The 24,646-nt window shown below is 41.6% G+C and overlaps 1 protein-coding gene across 1 annotated transcript in view; it reads left to right on the top strand.

The window, feature by feature from the left end:
* The window catches only part of LOC117512161 (collagen alpha-1(XX) chain), a 166,271-nt gene that overhangs the window by 5,535 nt on the left and 136,090 nt on the right, over positions 1-24,646 (top strand). The window contains exons 2-3 of the mRNA XM_034172138.1: positions 11,780-11,890; positions 18,394-18,498. Of these exons, the coding sequence (XP_034028029.1) occupies positions 11,833-11,890; positions 18,394-18,498 (163 nt within the window). The 5' untranslated portion in view covers positions 11,780-11,832. The remainder of the gene's footprint in view (positions 1-11,779; positions 11,891-18,393; positions 18,499-24,646) is intronic.

The following is a 24,646-nucleotide window of genomic DNA, read 5'->3' as shown; positions in this document are numbered from 1 at the left end:
TTTAACATCCACACAGATGCTGAGAATGACAGCCTCAACACTGCATTTAATCTATTATTAGACTCTATTGGCTTTGCTCAAAATGTAAATGAGTCCACCCACCACTTTAATCATATCTTAGATCTTGTTCTGACTTATGGTATGGAAATAGAAGACTTAACAGTATTCCCTGAAAACTCCCTTCTGTCTGATCATTTCTTAATAACATTTACATTTACTCTGATGGACTACCCAGCAGTGGGGAATAAGTTTCATTACACTAGAAGTCTTTCAGAAAGCGCTGTAACTAGGTTTAAGGATATGATTCCTTCTTTATGTTCTCTAATGCCATATAACAACACAGTGCAGAGTAGCTACCTAAACTCTGCAAGTGAGATAGAGTATCTCGTTAATAGTTTTACATCCTCATTGAAGACAACTTTGGATGCTGTAGCTCCTCTGAAAAAGAGAGCTTTAAATCAGAAGTGCCTGACTCCGTGGTATAACTCACAAACTCGTAGCTTAAAGCAGATAACCCGTAAGTTGGAGAGGAAATGGCGTCTCACTAATTTAGAAGATCTTCACTTAGCCTGGAAAAAGAGTCTGTTGCTCTATAAAAAAAGCCCTCCGTAAAGCTAGGACATCTTTCTACTCATCACTAATTGAAGAAAATAAGAACAACCCCAGGTTTCTTTTCAGCACTGTAGCCAGGCTGACAAAGAGTCAGAGCTCTATTGAGCTGAGTATTCCATTAACTTTAACTAGTAATGACTTCATGACTTTCTTTCCTAACAAAATTTTAACTATTAGAGAAAAAATTACTCATAACCATCCCAAAGACGTATCGTTATCTTTGGCTGCTTTCAGTGATGCCGGTATTTGGTTAGACTCTTTCTCTCCGATTGTTCTGTCTGAGTTATTTTCATTAGTTACTTCATCCAAACCATCAACATGTTTATTAGACCCCATTCCTACCAGGCTACTCAAGGAAGCCCTACCATTAATTAATGCTTTGATCTTAAATATGATCAATCTATCTTTATTAGTTGGCTATGTACCACAGGCTTTTAAGGTGGCAGTAATTAAACCATTACTTAAAAAGCCATCACTTGACCCAGCTATCTTAGCTAATTATAGGCCAATCTCCAACCTTCTGTTGTATGGCTGGGGGGCCTGGCTGCCTTTTTGTTTCTGTCTTTTGTTTTTCCTTCCAGGTGGCTTGCATTTGGAACTGAGTGGCTGTGTTGCTGAGTTTATCAGGACCTCACCCTGATCACCTGAGGCTGATCACCTGCGGCTCATCAGGACTCACAGCTGTGGTGCATCTGCATGGATTGGAACATGGTGGCATTTAAGACTGGAGTGCACAGTGTGTATTTGCCAGAGACTCGACCTTGTGACCAGACGGGTGAGATCGTCGTCTCGGGAGCCATCTCATCATCAGTGGATGCAGAGAATGTCCAGGTTTGATGCACGGTCTGTGAAAGAGGAGGGGGTGAGGTCTCACGCTCGTCAGCACACTTCCTGAGGTACGTTAGATTTTGTGACTAACATTTATACAGTCAGTAAATGTGGTGTCCCTCACACCTTTATTATATTGAGCTGTATGTTAGTCATGTATCGGCTTCCACTGCAGTGGAGTTTTGTGAACTGGATGTTCCATGCCTGCAGGTTGGGAAGCTGATTAGTAATCAAGCCAGGAAGTGTTTGCTGTTTGTACACCTTTAAGTGTTCTCTCTGTGTGTAGAGTGTGGACTCACATAATGGTTCCTTCTTTCACAGACTCGGTTTGTTGCGGCCACCTGGGGGGTGTCGGCGGGGTCCTTGGGTCCGAACAGCTTCTGGCTCCGGACCGTTAGCGCTGCTGGGAGCGCACCACGCCAGACCGCACTTTTTGTTATTTTTGTATCACTGTTATGTATTAAATTCAGTTAGCCTTTGTACCGTGCTCTGCTTATTTCATACTGGGTCCTTCAAACGCTGGTCGGTTCTCCGAGCTGCGTCCGACACATAACACCTTCCTTTTCTCTCAAAAATTCTTGAAAGGGTAGTTGTAAAACAGCTAACTGATCATCTGCAGAGGAATGGTCTATTTGAAGAGTTTCAGTCAGGTTTTAGAATTCATCATAGTACAGAAACAGCATTAGTGAAGGTTACAAATGATCTTCTTATGGCCTCGGACAGTGGACTCATCTCTGTGCTTGTTCTGTTAGACCTCAGTGCTGCTTTTGATACTGTTGATCATAAAATTTTATTACAGAGATTAGAGCATGCCATAGGTATTAAAGGCACTGCGCTGCGGTGGTTTGAATCATATTTGTCTAATAGATTACAATTTGTTCATGTAAATGGGGAATCTTCTTCACAGACTAAAGTTAATTATGGAGTTCCACAAGATTCTGTGCTAGGACCAATTTTATTCACTTTATACATGCTTCCCTTAGGCAGTATTATTAGACGGTATTGCTTAAATTTTCATTGTTACGCAGATGATACCCAGCTTTATCTATCCATGAAGCCAGAGGACACACACCAATTAGCTAAACTGCAGGATTGTCTTACAGACATAAAGACATGGATGACCTCTAATTTCCTGCTTTTAAACTCAGATAAAACTGAAGTTATTGTACTTGGCCCCACAAATCTTAGAAACATGGTGTCTAACCAGATCCTTACTCTGGATGGCATTACCCTGACCTCTAGTAATACTGTGAGAAATCTTGGAGTCATTTTTGATCAGGATATGTCATTCAAAGCGCATATTAAACAAATATGTAGGACTGCTTTTTGGCATTTACGCAATATCTCTAAAATCAGAAAGGTCTTGTCTCAGAGTGATGCTGAAAAACTAATTCATGCATTTATTTCCTCTAGGCTGGACTATTGTAATTCATTATTATCAGGTTGTCCTAAAAGTTCCCTAAAAAGCCTTCAGTTAATTCAAAATGCTGCAGCTAGAGTACTGACGGGGACTAGAAGGAGAGAGCATATCTCACCCATATTGGCCTCTCTTCATTGGCTTCCTGTTAATTCTAGAATAGAATTTAAAATTCTTCTTCTTACTTATAAGGTTTTGAATAATCAGGTCCCATCTTATCTTAGGGACCTCGTAGTACCATATCACCCCAATAGAGCGCTTCGCTCTCAGACTGCAGGCTTACTTGTAGTTCCTAGGGTTTGTAAGAGTAGAATGGGAGGCAGAGCCTTCAGCTTTCAGGCTCCTCTCCTGTGGAACCAGCTCCCAATTCAGATCAGGGAGACAGACACCCTCTCTACTTTTAAGATTAGGTTTAAAACTTTCCTTTTTGCTAAAGCTTATAGTTAGGGCTGGATCAGGTGACCCTGAACCATCCCTTAGTTATGCTGCTATAGACGTAGACTGCTGGGGGGTTCCCATGATGCACTGTTTCTTTCTCTTTTTGCTCTATATGTACCACTCTGCATTTAATCATTAGTGATCGATCTCTGCTCCCCTCCACAGCATGTCTTTTTCCTGGTTCCCTCCCTCAGCCCCAACCAGTCCAGCAGAAGACTGCCCCTCCCTGAGCCTGGTTCTGCTGGAGGTTTCTTCCTGTTAAAAGGGAGTTTTTCCTTCCCACTGTAGCCAAGTGCTTGCTCACAGGGGGTCATTTTGACCGTTGGGGTTTTACAATATAAAGCGCCTTGGGGCAACTGTTTGTTGTGATTTGGCGCTATATAAAAAATTGATTGATTGATTGATTGATTGACTGTAACAATGAAGGTACGCATCATAATCATCTTCCTATGCCTGTATGTGGTTTCTTGAGCTAGCAGACTGGGCTTAAGAAATCTCTTCACTCTATCTCAGACAAAAACACCAATTATAAAGCACTGTGCAAGCATTTGAGCATGGTGGAATAACATCTCAGGCATATGGAATCTGCTTGAAGTTTCTTCCTGTAATCAAAACGCTGCAGGTGTTTTTCCTTACCAGTGTTGCCAATGTGCTTGCTCAAGAGGTGTATGGTCAAGACCTTACTTGTGAGTAGCTCTTTCTCATTTATGTCTCGTGTATATAACTATGTAAATAAATTTTGAAGAGTAAAATTTACTCTGCTAGGATAACATTTGGTCCCAGTCTAAATAGAGTAAAATATACTCTATCACAGGGCTAAATCAACTCTGTCACAGTGTAAAATCAACTCTTATTGGAGTAGAAACACTTGATTTGACAAGACGGTAGAGCTGATTTCACTCTATAATAGAGTGTACTTTACTCTATTTCGACTGGGACCAAATGTTATCCCAGCAGATTAAATTTTACTCAGCAAAATTTACTGTGTATGTAAATTAGAAGGAAAAAATGAAATCCCACCGTGACTGGTTTTGTCAAGTACCTGTATTGCATAACAATATTCTTCTTATGTCTGACAGGTAGCCAGCTAAGTATATAAGACATATAGCTCAAGTGTAAAGTCAGACTTTGCAACATTCAGGCAAGCAGGTACATGTGAAACATGGGACACAGCAAGAGCACATGTTTACATCAGATTCTTGCTGTGCTTCTGATTATCTGCAGAACTCTGAAGCAATTCACATGGTTATTTGAAACAGTCTTCAGGGGTGGTCTGTCCAGTCATAATTTCAAGGTATATCACGTAAGTGATATACCTGTTTCAGTGCAAACAGGCATTTTTATCATCACAAAAGGATTGATATTGTAATGTGAGAGAATAGATTTAATATGAGAGTTTTCTGTAGCTATAAGGAAATTGCAGTAAAATCTTGGATGACAGCTAATATGCCAAAATTATTCATTATGTAGCCATTACATAACAGTTTCACTGAGCAAAGGTTCATTTAAGGTTCACTTAGTAGGGGTGGCTACTTGTAAAAAAAAAAAAAAAATCTAAAGCAAGCTTTGCAACATTCAACTAGTTTCAACAACCATGTCGATTGGAAAGAACAATGGAATTTAAAAGGCAAGAAGCACTGCAACTTCTGTACTATTCTGAGTAAATTTGAATAATTGCACACACCATACCATTTGCAGTATATCGTGGTTGAACACCCTGTGGTGAGTCTGATGAGGGTTTTTAAAATACATGGACAAACATAATACTGGAAAGCTGTGGTGGTGTGTGTGTGTGTGTTGTGCTTGGCTAATGTAGTAACTTGCTCTGTGTTGTATTTTTTGACTAATCACATTCACTCCCCTCGGGATGCAAACTCACAATCTCCAGCATGGGAGGTGGACGCTCTGACCAGTCGGCTAAAACCAGGGCTCTGGTCTGAGTGGCTACAGCATCCTTTTGCTGTTGAGGGAGTGAGGCCCATTGACTACTATTGCACAGCGACTCCTGTTGGGCTCCATCACACTAACTGGAAGTTCAACTTTTGTGCTTCTTCCATTTGTCATGAGTGGCTGTTTAAAGTGAAATTGAAGTTCTTCCTCCCACACAGCTTCCAACACTTCATGTTTCAATTTTGCCCCATTTGTGGTGACAGTCTCACAGCGTTCTGTGTCCATGTGACATGCATAGACATTATAAATGTTATGTGTCGACGCGGGTTGAGGAGCGGACCTGCGTCAGACGGAACCCAGCGCTAAAATAACCAGAAAGTGGTTCCAATAACAAAAACAATTTATTTATTTCCCCCGCTGGTGCATAATAAAGTGTAAAAACTAAAATAGCGTCCTTCTGGTGGAGTGAAGGCTGGCACGCTCTCCAGCACCCAAAAGGATCGAAGCCCGGCGCTCCTGGACTCACCACTACCGCCAAACACCCCCCAGGTGGACACGACAAACCGACTCTCTGCGAAGGATAGAAGAGGTGAGGTAAGTCAGCAGTTACAACTAATATCCTTCAAAAGACACACACTATCAGCAACACATTCAGGTCTGTATTTTAAGCTTTATGCAAATGAGCGGCTTCTCACAACAGGTGGAGGATCACTTGTCCGCACACCACAGCAGTGAGAAGCAAGCTGCACAATTCTCATCACAATTCAAATATACTGCGTAACAAAATACCAAGTTACTATCAACAATTAGTCAAACACTTAATCACCTCTGATGTGTGCTGACAGCATGTGTCCCTCACCCTTCCTCCTTCACGGGCTCGATGTGTCAAACCCAGGCGCGGTCCTCAGCGTCTCACAAACGAACATCACAAGGTCGAGTTCCCGGCAGTTCTGCTTGAATCACACATGACTTAAATGCAGAACGCCATCCAATTATCTGCTTCAGCTGAAAGTCTTTAAGGCTGCACGTGAGCACCATTCACAGGTGCTGCACATGATGTTGATGAGGGTGAAGGACTCTTCAGCCAGCACCTTCTCCACAGACAAATCAGTTCTCATGCCACCTGGAGAGCAAAGAAAAGAAAAGAACACCAAAATGTCCAGCCACATCCCCCAACACACAACAATAAAGAGTAGACGCCGCATCAATCGCATCTGCCTATTAGCGCTGAGGAGCCGTGGGGCCTCCATCTTGGACCGGTCACCCGACCCGCTCCATTCAGTGCTGTTCAACAGGCACAGAGTATTTAATCCATCGCAACTCTCTGAATACTAAACTGATTTTCACGTGTTTTTTTCTGCGAACATCATACATGTAGCTATGATACAGGACAAATGGTTCGTCATATTTTAATATTCATAGAGGCATTAACAGTAATAGAATATTCTGATATAGCCTAGACTGTAGACAGGTATTTTGCAAACACTGTAAACACAAAAATAAATAAATTACGAAGCAATGAGTAAACAAACTATCACAAACACGAAACAAAACCTGAAGCTGACTCAAGAAATAAAAGCAGAGAACTAAGGAACTCAAAAATGGATAAAGTGTGAACGAGGGAAAAGCCACATGAGACAAACAACAAAACACAGAGACACAGAGTACAGATCAAAATGAGGACAGACCACCAGGAGGTCATACAGGAAAGACAGCCACAGAAGGACACACACTAAACACACACAGAGTGACAACCAAAGAAGGTATGAGAAACAACCAGGACAGAACACAAGTGCACCTGGGCTCCACCACACACACACACACACACACACACACACACACACACACACACACACACACACACACACACACACACACACACACACACACACACACAGTCATACACCTCCTCCCACACGCCCACAACAGACTAAACCACACACCTTCACCCACGTATTCTCACGCAGACATCCACAAACACAACCGACAGGGGAAAGGGTGTCCAACACGCTCAGACTACAAAACCAACATAGGACTCAGGAATTGCTCAAATGCACCAGGAAGACACAACACCACTGACAGGTGAGGATGCAAAGGTGGAACACTGGGGAAAGACACACAATTGCAAATGACTTACACTCACAGACACGGTGAGACAGGACAGGTGAGAGAGATGAAAGGGCATTGGTACAAACCCACATACAAAGAGCCCCAGAAACACCTAAAACTAATCAAACCCCAACATGGTATCCTTTATCGACTGACAAAATTTGATCCAGATTACAGATTTTGTGGCCATTTAAATTTAACATTGAAAACTCCATTTAATGTATATTTTACATTATATCTTAATTAAACAGGCCTCAGTCACACTCATATTTGATGAGGTGCAGACTGGCACTCACTATCATCTGACAAAGGTTGATCCGGATTGTGGATTTAATATTGAAAGCTCATTTTGTGTACATTTTGCATTATATTAATCAAAAGTGCCTCAGTCACGGATTTACCTGCTCCACCAAAATTCAAACACACATTATACATACACCCACCCACACACACACACACACACACACACACACACACACACACACACACACACACACACACACACACACACACACACACACACACACACACACACACACTAATGGGAGTAAAGTCAACTATTTTAGTAATTTGAAGAGACAATATATGATTAGGCTACATATAAACATTTACATACATAAACAAAATACTGACTAATTAATACATTACATTTCTATATAAAACATAAAAATAGATATGTTATCAGAGAAAATGAAAATATCTATAGAGTGTGTGTGTATATATATATAATACTCCAATACACCACAAAGACAAGATATTTTAATGTTCAAAATGATAAACTTTATTGTTTGTTATTCGTTTTTGAAACGTGTTGCAGGCATCCTTTTCAAAATGAGCAAATATTTGCACAAAAACAATAAAGGTTATCAGTTGAACATTAAATATCTTGTCTTTGTACACCACAAAGACAAGATATTTAATTCAGTTGAATATAGGTTGAAGAGGATTTGCAAATCATTGTATTCTGTTTTTTATTTACATTTTATACAACGTACCAACTTCAATGGAATTGGGGTTGTACTACTACTAATAATGAATTATATTTATATAGCGCTTTACACAGTGCTAAAAGACGCTTTTCAGAACACGGAAAATAACACAGAACAAAGCAACTTTATTATAGAAAGATAACAAATAAAAATAAATAAGAATATAATATTAAACCTTCACTGTGCGTTGTGATGGAATCACTATGATGACCGGTCCAAGATGGCGGCCGCATTTCTTGCGCCTCAGCAACCAATGCAGCGTCTGCTCTTTATAATGTCTATGGTGACGTGCCTTCATGTTACACTTGCACATATAAAGTGCATGTATAAAGTGCAGCTGTGGACGTCTTTGGTTTCTCTGTGTCCTGTCCAGCTCCACATGTAATATGTCCATAGTTGTCCTACCATTATCCTTCAGGAAGACTTGACCCAGCCAGCAAAGGCAACAACGTTGGTGGAGTAAGGTTTACCCCGATTTGATGAACTTCTCTTGCCAGGAGATTCCCATGATGCAGCACAGGCATCTCATTTGGAAGGATTGGGAGTTTCCTTTCCTCTGTGGGGGCTCTCTACCATAGAGGAGTCCTGTGCTCTCTAGAGGTGGCACCGCCCTGGTTTTACAACCATGAAGATGGAGATTATAACATCCCATGCAGGCAGCATCAGTAATGTTAACTATGACACTGTTTGTACAGAAATGCTGTCACCCTTTTCTCCTCATATTTAATCTTTGGAGAGACTCATAAAGGACACCTCACCACAAAATTAGATCAAATGCAGGGGAGTCACATGATCAGCTAAAGTAGCCAAAGGCCCCCGCAGGCTCATCAAAACAAGAAGCCATCGCTTAAACTTGGTTGTCATTTGGGTTCTTTACATGTGGTGTGATGCAATTTTCTATCTTTTTTACATCTCTCAGCAAATAGAAGGAAGCAGGAAGTAGATTGGGGTTATGCTGTGAATGTTTTTTCCAAAGTCCTTGATAGCGAAGTACACATTAAGATTAGATTAGATGGAACGTTATTGATCCCTTGGGAAGACTCCCTCAGGGAAATTGAGGTTCCAGCAGCATTGTATAGCAGCACACAGGGTAAGAAGTACACAGAGTATCAAAAGTGAAAGTAAAGAAAACGTTTGCAAATATAAATACCAGACATACTGATCAGCACTGGTTTACTGACTAACACTGTTCCTCTCATTCACGACGTCTGTCTTCCTGTTACTCCTCCTCCCCCTGAGTGAGGAGTTGTACAGTCTGATGGCCTGAGGTACAAAGGAGCTTTTCAGTCTGTTGGTCCTGCACTTGGGAAGGAGCAGACTGTGGCTGAACAGGCTCCTCTGGTTGCTGATGACGGTGTGCAGAGGGTGACTGGCATCGTCCATAATGTCCAGCAGTTTATTTAGTGTTCTCTTCTCTGCCACTGTCACCAGAGAGTCAAGCTTCATGCCAACCACAAAGAACATTTGAGAACATTTATATAATGAGAACAATTCAGTCAATCAAAATTTATGCCAATCCATTCACAGGAGTGGCAGCAGTGTGTTTGGTGAATAAATCATACGTGTTCGTCAAGGATGCAGGCACAGTGTGGCTGGAGACAAATGCAGGACTCAGGGACACAGACGTTGGAGTAATAAAAGGCTTTATCTTTAAATACTGCAGAGGTACGGTACACAGAATGGCAGGTAAAGAGGTGGAGGTACAAACAGTCCAGAGGCAGAGGTGTGGTCCAAAACAATCAGAGGTTAAAAAAAAAATGCAGTGTGGAAGAGTACAAGGACAAAGACAAAAGCATAATCCAAAAAATACAGAGTAAGGTCAAAATGCTGTGAGACAACTGGACAGGAACGGCTGGAACAGGCTAACAAGATCAATGAGCTGGCAGCGGAGTGAAGAAAGTGAAGGGCTTAAATAACCAGCAGGATAATCAGGGCGTGAACGAAGAACAGGTGTAAGGAAGGTTCTGTAAGGGGCGTGACCGAGAAACACAAAGGTCGGTGCAAGAGCGTGTGGTGGTGAGAGGAAAAACAAAGCAAAACAAAGCAGACCAAAGCAAGAGGAGTAAGTGATAGAAAAAACCAATGGTGAGAAAGACCAACAAAATAAACGTGAACAAAGCAAAAGGACAAACTAAGAAATAAAGTGACCTACCTACCCATATGGAAAAGATATAGATAAATTTTATAAAGTTTGTATATGTTCTGTCTGGAACTTGTAAGTAATGCATGTGACAGCCAAACCAGATATAAGATCCTTAGTAAATTTGTACAATATGTAACTTATATAAATTGGGAACTTAAAAGAACAATATATGACAGTAATTCCACATACAGAATCCTTAGTAGATATGTGTAATATCAAACTCAGACTTATAAGAACAACACATGCCAAACATAAAGATTTATTACTGGAATTGATGTAACTTCTTGTAAGTTTTTTCTATTTCTTTTCCATATGGATAAAGGGAGAACAACAAGAAAAATATAAAAGACCATAACCAAAACGAGACCAGAACTGAACATGGCTGAAATGTACAAGTAACAACATACAATGATAATAAAATAGCAAAACAAACTATAGGCTAAACAGAAAATAAATGACAAAACAACACATAAGCGATAAACCGAGAACAACACTGATGACAACAGAACATAACTAGATAATAAAACACATAATATAACATAATAAAACAGATAATAAAGATAAATGAGAAACAAAACATAACACAAACCAATGAAAACAAATGGGCAAAAAGGAGGGTGAAAGAAGGGGAGACAGATGCCAACAGGGGACAAATACGTACATAAACTCGACCCTGGCCAGGGCAAAACCTGACAGCGTTATGCTCTGCTTGCAGGTGCATATTGATCAGTCTTCTGTCTGTGTCCTCTTGCTTGTTTGAAATGTCCCTCACTTTGTTACAGGATTCGTTCAGCAGCTCTGTCTGTAACTCCAGTTTGAGTTTTTCTTGAACAATGGTCGTATTCACAAAGACTAAATGCCAAAGTCTGTGCCCTTGTCTTCCAAATTTATCCTGCCTACAGAATTTTTTGCCATCATTTTATACACGTTTGGTCAGTGAGTCAGAGCAGATACAGGGCCAGTTGTAGTGTACAGTCAGTTAGTGGGTCTCTTAGGCACAGATGTGTTACATTTGCAGCTTCTTAACCCTCAGGAGTCCAGAAACAGAAAAAAAACAAAACAAAAAAAACATTGCTTTGTACTTGCTGGAGAGTCCATGGGCCCCAGAGGGTGAGTACAGAGGTGTGCATGCGTGTGTGCATGCGTATCCAGGGTTGCCCATAAAAAAGTTGTAGGAATGACCTTTTAGCAGGAAGGTGGTTGCATGCAAACATGTCATAGTAAAGAACTCCTGCTGCTCGACTTTAAACGTGCATGCACTGTGATGTACATGAAAATATCAGTTATCAAGAGTAGCTTATGGCAATGAAGCTGATATATTCTAATATTCATGTAACATTTTCCTGTTTCCAGGCCCCAGGGGTCTCCTCTCCTTCAAGCTTCATCATCGGCATCATTTTTCGCTAATGCTGTGTTTACTCTTCAGTTTGGTCCTGCTACTGGCCTCAGGTGTCCATATGCAAGGTACAGTGCATTTCATGTCCAGTACAGTATTGATTTCTAGATACCTTTATATGCATTGGGTTGTCAAGGACCATTGAGGGTCGAACTGTTTCAGATTTACAGGAGATGCAGAAGATTTTCATTTAATTTTTTTTAATGTCCCATAAATACAGTGCATCTGGAAAGTATAAAGATTTATCCTGAAGGAAATTATTTTGCCAGATCACAGAAGCAGTAAACAATGGTTCGTTAAATATACAACTGCAGAAAGTGTTAGTAGTTAAATAGAAAAAAAAGCCAACAACAATACAAGTTCAAAAAGCAAATGTAGTATAGTGTCTAAAATAATAAATAAAGTACAATAAGTACAACAACTTTATGTGAAATAACTGGAAGATATATTGCAAATGTTTGAATAACTCTGTTCATTATGTTCGTTATGCGGGGGGGAGAGTTATACAGTCTGATTGCCACAGGTAGGAAAGACCTCCTCTGTTGTTCTGTGATACAACTCAGAGGTCTCGGTCTACGAGTGAAGGTGTTCTGACAGGATCTCAGTGTGGCGTGTAGGGGGTGGGAGGTGTTGTCCAGGATGCTGAGCAGCTTCCTCAACATCCTCCTCTCTGACACCTCCACCACATACTCCAGCTCAACCCCCAGGACAGAGCCAGCATTCCTGATGAACTTGTTGAGTCTGTGTGTGTCAGCTGCCTTCAGCCTGCTGTCCCAACACACTAAAGCAGGGGTAGGCAACCTGTTCCAGAAAGAGCCATGAGGGTGCAGGTTTTCTTTGCAGCCACTGACTCCACCAGGTGATTTCACTGATTAACTGATTCCATTCCATCCTTCCCACTGTGGCCAAGTGCTTGCTCATAGGGGGTCGTTTTGACCGTTGGGGTTTTTCATAATTATTGTATGGCCTTGCCTTACAATATGGAGCGCCTTGGGGCAACTGTTTGTTGTGATTTGGCGCTATATAAGAAAAAGTTGATTGATTGATTGATCTGCTCAAAGTGATATTAATCAGTAAAATCACCTGGTGGAGTCAGTGGCTGCAAAGAAAACCTGCACCCTCATGGCTCTTTCTGGAACAGGTTGCCTACCCCTGCACTAAAGTGTAGAAGATGAAGCTGCAGACCACTGAGTGATAAAAAATCTGCAACGTGTTTCTGTAGACATTGAAAGATCGGAGCGTCCTGAGGAAGTGCATTCGGCTCTGACCCTTCTTATACACAGCATCTGTGTGTACAGTCCAATTTATTCTCTATGTGGACAATCAGGTACTTATAGTAATCCACAATGTCCACCTCTGTTCCACTGATAGTAACTCGGTTCGGATGGGTTTTCTGTCTTCTGAAGTCCACCACCAGCTCCTTCGACTTAGATACATTGAGCTACAGGTGGCTGAGTCCTCACTACTCCACAAACCTGTCCACCACACTCCTGTACTCAGCCTCCTGATCCCTGCTGATGCAGCCCACAATGGCAGAGTCATCTGAAAACTTCTGTAGGTTGCAGGACTGTGACCAGAACCTGAAGTCTGAGGTGTAGAGTGTGCACAGGAAAGGAGACAAGACCATCCCCTGTGGTGCCCCATGCTGCTCATGACAGTGTCAGATGTAATGTCCTGAAGGCGGCCTGTGAGGTAGTTGGTAATCCAGGCCACCAGTGGAGCATCCACCTTCATGTTCAATAGCTTGTCACTGAGCAAGTCAGGCCGGATGGTGTTGCACGCACTGGAGAAGTCAAAGAACATGACTCTCACAGTGCTGCCTGCCGCTTCCAGGTGAGCATAAGCTCTGTGCAGCATGAAGATGATGGCAGCCTCCACTCCCTTGTTAATCTGGTATGCACACTGCAGGGGTCCAGCAATGGTTCAACGGCTGTGCAGAGGTGCCTCAGGACGAGCCTCTCCAGTGAATTCATAGCATGTGATGTTAGGGCCACAGGTCTGTGGTCACTAAGTGTGTTGGGGTTCTTCTTTTTGGGCACAGGGACCAGACATGAGGTTTTCCACCACTCAGGAACAACCATCTGGCTCAGGCCGAAGTTGAAGATGTGCTGGAAAATCCCACACAGCTCCACATCCCTTCAGCACTCTGGAGCCGAGGCCGTCAGGACCCACAGCCTTTCTTGGACACAGACTACTAAATTCTCTTCTCACATCCTCAGCAGTGATGGTGATGGGAGAGGATGGAGAAAGCCCCGGTTGAGATGGGGGTGTAGGGGGGCTGATGTGTCTGGTTATGAGCAAGTGGAGGCATCGAGGAGAATCAGAGTGTAGGCGAGGAAGGGGAGTGGGTGCAGGTTGGAGGAAGGAGGGGGGTAGTAATAACAGCGGTGTGAAGTGAGTGCACAGGGGAGGGGTGCAATGGGAGGAGCTGGGTTAGGGTGGGAAGCATCCATGTAGTCAAATCTGTTGAAGAACAGGTTTAGCTCATTGGCCTCATGTAGCTAGGTCTCCTTCCATCGTCTGGTCCGCCTTCTTACCATGACCAGTGATGGTTCTCATCCGATTCTACAGCTTCCTTCTGTAACTGTTCTTTCCCTCTGCGATCTCCCTCTGTTCAAACTGCACGCGCTTCAGCTTCTCTCTGCCTCCACTCCTGAATGCAGCCTTCTTCCTGTTCAGTGTCTCCTTGATGTTTGTAGCACTTCACTTTTTCCATATGTCACAGTGTTATTAGTATTCACAGTGTTTCCCATGGCACTCAGAATTGTGCCCAGGTGCATCCTGTTTCTGCAGATCTTCCTTGATATGTTTCTACAGCTTAACTGTAGTCCACCTGGGGTAAATTCAGTTGTTTGGACATGATTTTGAAAGGTACACACCTGTTTACATATATGCTTTGAAGGTTGCAGTGAGCACAGTGGCCTTCAGAAGTTTGGATCCACCAGGAGTCAGGACTCTTCGTAGAGCTGGCCACCCATCTAAACTGAGGGATCGTGGGAGAAAGGCCTTAGTCAGGGAGATGACCAAGAACCTACTGGCCACTCTTTCAGAACTCCAGAATTCCTCTGTGGTGAAAAGAGAACCTTCAAGGAGTACAACCATCTCTGCTGCAATCCACCAATCAGGCATGTATGGACGGAAGCCATAGCATCCCACATAGTCATGGCATCCCACCTAGAGTTTGCCCAAAGGCACCTGAAGGACTCTCAGACCATGAGAAATAAAATTCTCCAGTCTGAAGAGACAAAGATTAAACTCTGTGGTGTGAATGGCAGGCATCATGTTTGGAGGAAACCAGGCACCATCCCTACAGTGAAGTATGGTGGTGGCAACATCATGATGTGGGGATGTTTTTCAGTTCAGGAACTGGGAGACTAGACAAGACTGAGGGAAAGATGAATGCAGCAACGTACAGAGACATCCTGGATGAAAACCTGCTCCGGAGTAACTTGCTCTTGACCTCAGATTGGGGCAACGGTTCATCCTTCAGCTGGACAATGACCCAAAACACACAGTCAAGATATCAAAGGAGTGGCTCCAGGACAACTCTGAATGTCCTTGAGTGGCCCAGCCAGAGTCCAGACCTGAATCTGATTGACCATCTCTGGAGAGATCTGAAAATGGCTGTGCACTGACATTCCCCATCCAACCTGATGACACTTGAGAGGTGCAGCAAAGAGGAATGGGCACAACTGCCCAAAGATAGGTGCATCAAGCTTGTGGCATCATATTCGAGAAGACTTGAGGCCATAATTGCTGCCTAAGGTGCATCAACAAAGTATTGAGCAAAGGGTGTGAATACGTATGTACATGTGATTTCTAGTTTTTTTTGTTTGTTTTTTTCCGAAATTTGCAAAAAACAACTTTTTCATGTTGTCATTATGTGGTGTTGTGAGTATAATTAAAGCCTTATTCCATTTTGGAATAAGGCTATAACATAACAAAATGTAGAAAAAGTGAAGCGCTGGGAATCCTTTCCGAATGCACTGTATGTACATGGCAAAAGATGTACAAGATGCCAGTGAGTCAAAGCTAGAATTTGAGCAGTATGGTAGGTCAAAATTCATATTTTATTTACATGGCATAAATAAGTGTGCAGGGAGCAAAAGCATTGTTTTTCACCACCTAATTAGTCATAGCCATGTTTTGGGTGTGACATGAAATAAAGTAATCAGATTATCTTCTGTCATCATCACCTTTAAGTCACAAGTGCACCTGCATCTATCACATTGCTGTTTAGATGGCAAACTCTGAAGTGAGAGGTTTTCTGGTGAGGAAATGATTCTGCAAGTGGAACCAGCAGTACAGCGATGTGGGCAACACAAAATTTCCTGTCAAAGTACCACAAAATGCTGGAAACCGTGCCAAGCCTAGTGATTGTTTTGAGACTTAGATAAACACTTGGTACATCCACTGCAATGTATGAAAATACAATGTGAGTATTGTGGAATGTCTTCATTGACCACCATCACCCCATGCACCAGGTCAGGTCAGGTCTGGGAGGATGCCCTGTTATAGTCATTCCTTCCAATACTCAGAACTGCCTTGGATCCTGGATGGCAACCACCTGGGCAGACAGCCAGTCCATTCCCACCTCTCAAAAGGAGCCATCTACCTACTGTAGCCAGGTGAAATGTGGACATCCCGTGGTTTTTTCCAGTTGCTGAGGTCCTCACCACTGAGGCACTTGCATGCTGGATCATGTCCAAAGGAATAGACCACATGGCTGCGTTGTGGCAGCTGATGTTCTGTCACAACATAAGAGGTTGTCTTTGCGTCTCCCTATGTAGCTGTTTGACAAAAGTCATTCCTGTGCTATGATCCTCAAAAGGGGCATAGTATCAAAGGCATTCAGTTTTTGTCTTCAGCCACTGATTAGCATCCGAGTATCACAACTGTACAGTGAGCCGACACAGGACCCTAAAAACTTGGGCCTTCGTTTACTACAAAGGTATCACTATCATCAAACACGTCTGTCCAGTGACCTCATGCCTCCATAAGTTCTTCCCAAATGTCCTTTAAGAAATAACTGCATGAAGAAGCTTGATTTGACAATGATGGTGCCAATCATCATTGGCACCATCATGTATTTACTCTGTCAGAGTAAATACATCAATCGTCACATTGTTAAATTTGCTGATGACTCTGTCATTGTGTCACTTTTAAATCATGAAGACCTCGAGCATGGTCCTGTTTTATCAGATTTTATTGACTGGTGCAACACATCCTTTTTAGATATCAATGTGACCAAAACCAAAGAAATGGTTATTCATTTTGGCAGGTCACTTTCTGTTCTCCTTCCAGCTCGCATAAATGACCATTGTGTAGAGCGGGTCCAGGAGTACAAATACGTGGGGACCATCATTGATGATAAACTGTGCTTTGAGCCCCAAGTGGATGCAGTTTGTAAAAAAGCCAACCAGCACATGTTTTTTTTACGGAAACTTCGGAACACTTCCTTTATGAAAATATTTTATTCATGTTTTATCGAATCTATTTTAACCTTTTCTTACATTTGGTGGTTTGATTGTTTGTCCATCAAGCAGCGAAATCGTCTTATGGACATTGTGAAGGTGTGCTGTAAAATCACCAGAGGCTCACTTAACGATCTTAATGAAATTTTTATGGTCACATGTCTTAAAAAAGCTAAGGCTATTATAGCTGACCCTTCTCATCCTCTTTGGCGTGAGTTTTCACTGCTCCCATCTGGCTGCCATTATGTTGTCCCTCGGTGTAGAACTAACAGGTTTAAAAAGTCCCTGATTCCAAATGCTATTCGTTGTCTCAATGCACATTTGTAAATGTTTTAGTTGTACTGTTGAGTTTGTAACTGCTGCTGCAAACAAATTGCTCCACGGGGACAATAAAGAAACCTTGAACCTTGAACCTTGATTGTTGTTATTTATTGTATTCTTTTCGATTTTGTGTCATTAAAAGTAAGACCAAGGACAGAGTATTTTTATAAGCACTGTACATTTGAGTAAGAGAACATCATTCTGTTGAGCGCTGAGGATCATGCGGCAGCAGTAGAGATCAATGGTGTCTTTCATGCTTCCATTTTTCAATTTTCCCTTTTACCCTCATCTTCCTCTTCTTCGATTGCCCCTCCACAAAGTACAGACAAAATGTACCACACTGTAACACATCCTCTGACCCAACTTTTAACCTTTCAGCCTCAAACAGTTTCCAGTTCCTGTTTCTATACCCGACTAGGACAAGGCATGCTTTGATGGAAGGAGGAGCAGCTGGAGAGGGATGTGGATGGAAGGAAGGAGATTCATTAAGAACATTGACTGCAATGGGATCATGAAAGACAGTGCTTGTTTAGGAAAAACCCTGCTTGAAACTGTGGTGATGAATAAAAAAAGATGTATGAATATAATTTGAGAAGAAAATTAAAGCATAATTTTCTAGACTAGGATGGATCAAGAATATTGCACTGATTTAAGAAGAAAGAGATATACTGCATCTCAAGTGTGAAACTTTTATTTTCTGTTGACATAATTCAGACGTTTCTGACACACACTTCCCTTGAAGCCTGAATTGTTACTGTTTTTGTCTGAATGCAAAGGTCGTCTGAAGCTAACAGTTTTGTCAGAGGACAGACTACAGATGAAATGGAAGGAGGCCGACGGACCCATTCAGGGTTACAAAGTCCGAGTGAGACCTATCTCAGGTGAGATATCCACAGCTGTAGTATTCAAAGCTCTGCTCTGTGGGATCTACAGATCATACTGTTTCAGTGTCATTTGCTTTCTTTTTGAGCCTCTTCCAAGAGCTAATTCTTGAAACCACTCAACACCCTTTTCAGATAATGTTTTAAATAATTCAAAGTTGCAGTGACGTAGTTCTTGGTTCTAGATTTCACAGCTTTGCAATTACAATCCAAAAGTGATTTTAATGACAACTGTGCAAGACATCACCCTGCAGGAGCACACAATAGAGGACAGACTTTGGGATGACACAGTAAACTGAAATGGAGTAGCAAAAATATGAACACTGGACAGATGAAAAAGGAAGGTAATCGATGACATACAGCAGGACACCGAAAAGCATCACCACCAACAATGATACAAAGACGACATGAAAATACTAAGAAAAATCCAATACTCGTGCATGGATAAGTGATGAAACCCCACTGCAAAGATCAGACAGACATATGAATTCTTTTGCCTCACTGACTGATTTGGTATCAGCCTTTTTCACTGAGACAAGTCTACACCTTGATGTTCTCTTTTCAATTATCCCATCAGTGGGAATGTTGGGCTATATGTGTTTTTTTTTTTTAGCTGCAACATTTCTGTCATTGCCTGTTCTGTCAGTAACCTCAGCAAATGGTCACCTCACTGACTGGTTCACTTGAGGTTTTTCCTTATCACCTTTGCCGATGTGGGTGCTCACAGTACAAAAGCCCTTACTCATGTATACCACCTTGAGGTAATTCCGCCTATAATTTGGTGCTGTATGGAGTAAATACGCGTGAACTGAATTGAGACAAACAGAAAAGACAGAAGGGGAAGAAAGATTGAGTAAAGAAGTGACTGGAGAGGAAACCAAAACTTAGAGACTTTATTTGCCATTTGTACTTCCTCACAAGGTTTGGATACATAGGAATGTTTGTGCAGAGCTCTTGAGTACATAAATATAAAAAATACAAGGTATAAAATTATATAAGGTATTACCCGATGCTCCTAAAAATATATATTACAAAGTACCAGGTTTATGATGATTGTGAATACCAGTTGTTGCAAAAACAATCAGAGTTGATGCTGACCACCAGACGAGGCCAAACAGCACTTGAGTGGGTGTACATTTAACAGACAACAGAAACACAGGGTTCAAAATACAGATCTAAACACCAAAACTAACAAAATACATAAAAAGGCTAACACCACTTACACAGCGGGGCATACCATGATGATAGATCTCACACTACTGTCCCACAGTAGTACTGTCTCCCACTCACAACAAAGGAGGTTGTGGGTTCTTGGATGAGCGGAATGCTTTTTAGTGTGTGTGTGTTGTTCAAAGTGAACCACGGATGAGAGCCCGTTCCATAAACTCCACCTGTGCTCTGAAAACTGTTAAGATAGACACACACAGAAGTTATTGGGTGCATTAAAATCTACAAAGGAGTAGCATCCTAATTTGAGCTGTTCAGCCTCTCTCGTGTCATGTATCTGTGGTTTCATCCTGCTTCAAACCTGCCATGATTGTTTTGGTTGAATAACACCAACACACATCATCAGTAAGTGCTTTGAAAGACATGCAAAGGATTTCATTAACCTCCGCCAAGGAGGTTATGTTTTCGGTCGCGTCCGCTTGTTTGTTGGTTGGTTTGTTAACAGGATTACTCAAAAAAAATCCTCAACGGATTTCAATGAAAGTTTTACCAAGGGTGTATCTTGGGCTAACTTAGAAGTCATTAAATATTGGTAATGATCCGGAACACGATCCGGATCCAGTAATTTTTTAAGGATTCTTTATCATTGCAGGATAGGGCCAGTTTCAACATTTTTGCATCTAACTTCATGAAGACGGGTCACAAAGGCTGAACAAAAATTAAGTTACGACACAACAATAATTTAGCATTTGTTTCTCCTCATTGAATAAACTTGTTATTAGAAAATTTTAAAAAACGTGTAGTTCATGCAGTTTCTCTTTATAAATACATTTGCTGAAGATCTAAGGGTTTAACCCTCTGGGGCTGACGCCGTTGTACGAGGGCTGTCAATAAAGTTACGGTCCTTTTTATTTTTTTCAAAAACTATATGGATTTCATTCATATGTTTTTACGTCAGACATGCTTGAACCCTCGTGCACATGCGTGAGTTTTTCCACGCCTGTCGGTGACGTCATTCGCCTGTGAGCACTCCTTGTGGGAGGAGTCGTCCAGCCCCTCGTCGGAATTCCTTTGTCTGAGAAGTTGCTGAGAGACTGGCGCGTTGTTTGATCAGAATTTTTTCTAAACCTGTGAGACACATCGAAGTGGACACGGTTCGAAAAATTAAGCTGGTTTTCAGTGAAAATTTTAACAGCTGATGAGAGATTTTGAGGTGATTCTGTCGCTTTAAGGACTTTTCACGGTGCGAGACGTCGCGCAGCGCTCTCAGGCGGCGTCATCAGCCTGTTCAAGCTGAAAACCTCCACATTTCAGGCTCTATTGATCCAGGACGTCGTGAGAGAACAGAGAAGTTTCAGAAGAAGTCGGTTTCAGCATTTTATCCGGATATTCCACTGTTAAAGGAGATTTTTTTAATGAAAGACGTGCGGACGGGTCCGCGCGTCGGGACGCAGCCGACGCAGTGCGGCGGCACAGGAAAAACACCTCCGTGTTGATAACCATTTGTAAAATCCAGGCGGCTTTTGATGGCTTTCAGTGGAGTGAGTATATGAGAAATTGTTTAACAGGCAGGACATGTTCCAACTTATCCTTAAGGCTTTCAACAGAGGTGTTTTTCCTGTGGCGGAGCGTCGCGGCGGCTGCGTCCCGACGCGCGGACCCGTCCGCACGTCTTTCATTAAAAAAATCTCCTTTAACAGTGGAATATCCGGATAAAATGCTGAAACCGACTTCTTCTGAAACTTCTCTGTTCTCTCACGACGTCCTGGATCAATAGAGCCTGAAATGTGGAGGTTTTCAGCTTGAACAGGCTGACGACGCCGCCTGAGAGCGCTGCGCGACGTCTCGCACCGTGAAAAGTCCTTAAAGCGACAGAATCACCTCAAAATCTCTCATCAGCCGTTAAAATTTTCACTGAAAACCAGCTTAATTTTTCGAACCGTGTCCACTTCGATGTGTCTCACAGGTTTAGAAAAAATTTTGATCAAACAAAGCGCCAGTCTCTCAGCAACTTCTCAGACAAAGGAATTCCGACGAGGGGCTGGACGACTCCTCCCACAAGGAGTGCTCACAGGCGAATGACGTCACCGACAGGCGTGGAAAAACTCACGCATGCGCACGAGGGTTCAAGCATGTCTGACGTAAAAACATATGAATGAAATCCATATAGTTTTTGAAAAAAATAAAAAGGACCGTAACTTTATTGACAGCCCTCGTATACAACGGCTGAGAACAAGCTTTACTAAATTATAAATAACTTTTTAATGATATGAGATAAAAACTTACTTTTGTTTTTGCTGAAAAGTTAAACTCTGCCGACTTTCGAGCCACCGTCCACCATCTTTGTACTCCTCATAGAAGCTGTGTGATGACGTGAGCAATGTGAGTGTCCAATTGGAATTGGTTCACCGTCACATGGTTTTCCAAAATCCAATCGTAGGGCAGATTCACCTCACGTGACACACCAAAGATTGTTTTTAGGAGTGATGTGTTACTAGTTGGCCCGCTTTAATAGCCCCCTGGCTGCTCCAATGCGCCCTGCGCCATTACGCACAGCGAAAGTGAAAGTGAGCAGACGGAGCAGACGGAAAGCCTCTCATACAATCTCACGTGCTCAAACAGTGTGTGAATATCAGGACTGCTCGACTAGTTTTCCTGTGAATGTTACTGGATAAGGCTGTGGCAAGCTCTCTCGCTCCGGCGAAAAGTACTATTTATCATATCAATGGAGCAAGGGGGAGGGGCTGCTCCTCAAACTGAATGAGCCTCAAAGTGTGAATGTTGCTTTCAGAGCAAGAGAGAACAAACACACAGTCAACTTCATAGTAGAAGTCTGTGATGTGACCTTTGTGTAATAGCAGACAAAAATTGCTTTGAGATGAAGACAAACACAACGCATAGACCATTTTGTATATATTGTTCAAAATGTGCATTTGTGTTTATTGTTTGAACCTTTTTGTTGTACAGACTTTCACACAAGAGCAAGAGCGGGGTAATTTGGGTAAACTATGAAGGTAACCTTTATAGTTTGCTGTGTGTTTTGAATAAATGTGTGTGGAAAATTATTTCTGCTTTACTTTTTCCTTTCTTATTTCTGATTGTAAACCTGTATTTCACTGATAAAACACAACTATAGCATATTTATTTTGAACGTACAGGTTGTTTTGAAAAAAAGAGACATACAACTTTATTGTGGTATGCAGGGAGAGCTGTTAACAGCAATAATAATACATTTATGCCAGGCGAGTGAACTGTCCAAAAAATGCCCTCAGACCCCAGAGGGTTAACCACTGAATCTGAAACATGACGGTAGATGCATGAAATGACGTGGAATAAGTCTCTTTGCCAAAGGGTATTCCATGTGACGTCAGTGACCCTATGGCCTTGGCGGAGGTTTGCGCTCCCCGAGTGCTTCTAGTTTGTAATGAGTTACCCATCACTCAAGAGTTCTTCAATTTTAGGAAAGGGGCAACAGCTCCACAGATGATGCCTTTCTGTGGCACTCCACACTGCACTTGCGCACCTGAGGAAAAACTAACATTTGTATGAGAATGCTCTTTGACTACAGCTCAGCATTCAATAACATAATTATGTCTAGACTTAAGCTCAAAGAACTTGGACTCAGTCTTATCTCCTGATCCTCCTATCAAGCAAAAACCAGAAGGTGAAAAGGGGGACTGTCACCTCAACCATTGATCCTTGTTAGAGGTCCCCCTAGGCTTTATGCTTAACCTTCTCTTCTACTCACTTCACACGTCTCACACAGTTTCAGCCTGGTGATTTTTTTTTTTTTTTTGCTGGTGACCTGACAGGCTTGGGCCTGATTGCTCTCCTGTGAAGATGAGTCGGCCTACAGGAATGAAATTCACACACCCTGACACGTTGGTTCAAACGGTGCAATGTAAAAGATTAGGAATCTAAAACAAGCAAAGAATTTAAAAGGAACGAATGTATATATAAATGAATACTTGACCAAGAAAAATTCAGATTTAGCAAGACAGGCACGATTTTTAAGAAAACAAAACAAGATACAGGCTACATGGACATTTAACTGTAAAGTTTATATTAAATTAAATGGAACACCTGAAGAAGCTAAAACCTTATGGATTAAAGATGAACATGATCTTAGTAAGTTTAACTGATGTAAGTTGTGAAGTAATACATAAAGAAATGTACTGGTTGATTGTGATGATGGAGGAAAATCTGTATATAATATAATGAACACGGTTAATAATCAGTTTATTTCTGCCAAGGAGCTCTGTTTGGAAACATTTAATTATAGTCATCCTGCCTCTCGCCATTTTGAACTTGAATCAGATCCAGATTATTTTTTTAGTGACAATATCGAGCGACAATGTAATTATTTTACAGAAGAACAATTTAATGATTATAAAATTAAAGATGGAGATTTTTCAATAATACATTTTAATAGTAGAAGTCTTTCTCTGAATTTTTCAAGGATAAATGATTGTTTAGATACATCTAGAAAAAGTTTTTCAGTGATCGCTATATCAGAAACATGGTTAACTGATGTCAATCAAGATCTTGTACAGTTAGAAGGTTATCAATTGTTTCAGGTAAATCGACAGAAGAGAAGAGGCGGGGGTGTGGCATTATATGTAAGGTCTGATTACAACTGTAAATTAGTTCACAATATGTCATTCACAGTTGATAATATCATGGAATGTGTTACGGTTAAAATTACATCCATAAATTCAAAAAATACGGTTGTTAGTTGTTTATACAGAGCTCCCGGAGCAAATATTTATACTTTTGAAGAAGTAATTATGGGAATGTACAACAAAATAAATAAGAATTCACATTTATTTATCTGTGGTGATTTTAATATTGATTTTCTAAATCCTCACAATCATCCACAAACCACTTCATTTATAAATTCTTTATATTGTTTGGGAGTATTTCCGACCATCATTCATCCAAGTAGAATAACTGTGAATTCAACAACCCTTATTGACAATAT

The sequence above is a fragment of the Thalassophryne amazonica genome, chromosome 6 (assembly GCF_902500255.1).
Source record: "Thalassophryne amazonica chromosome 6, fThaAma1.1, whole genome shotgun sequence".
NCBI lineage: Eukaryota > Metazoa > Chordata > Actinopteri > Batrachoidiformes > Batrachoididae > Thalassophryne > Thalassophryne amazonica.
This window is presented reverse-complemented; position numbering and strand designations above follow the sequence as displayed.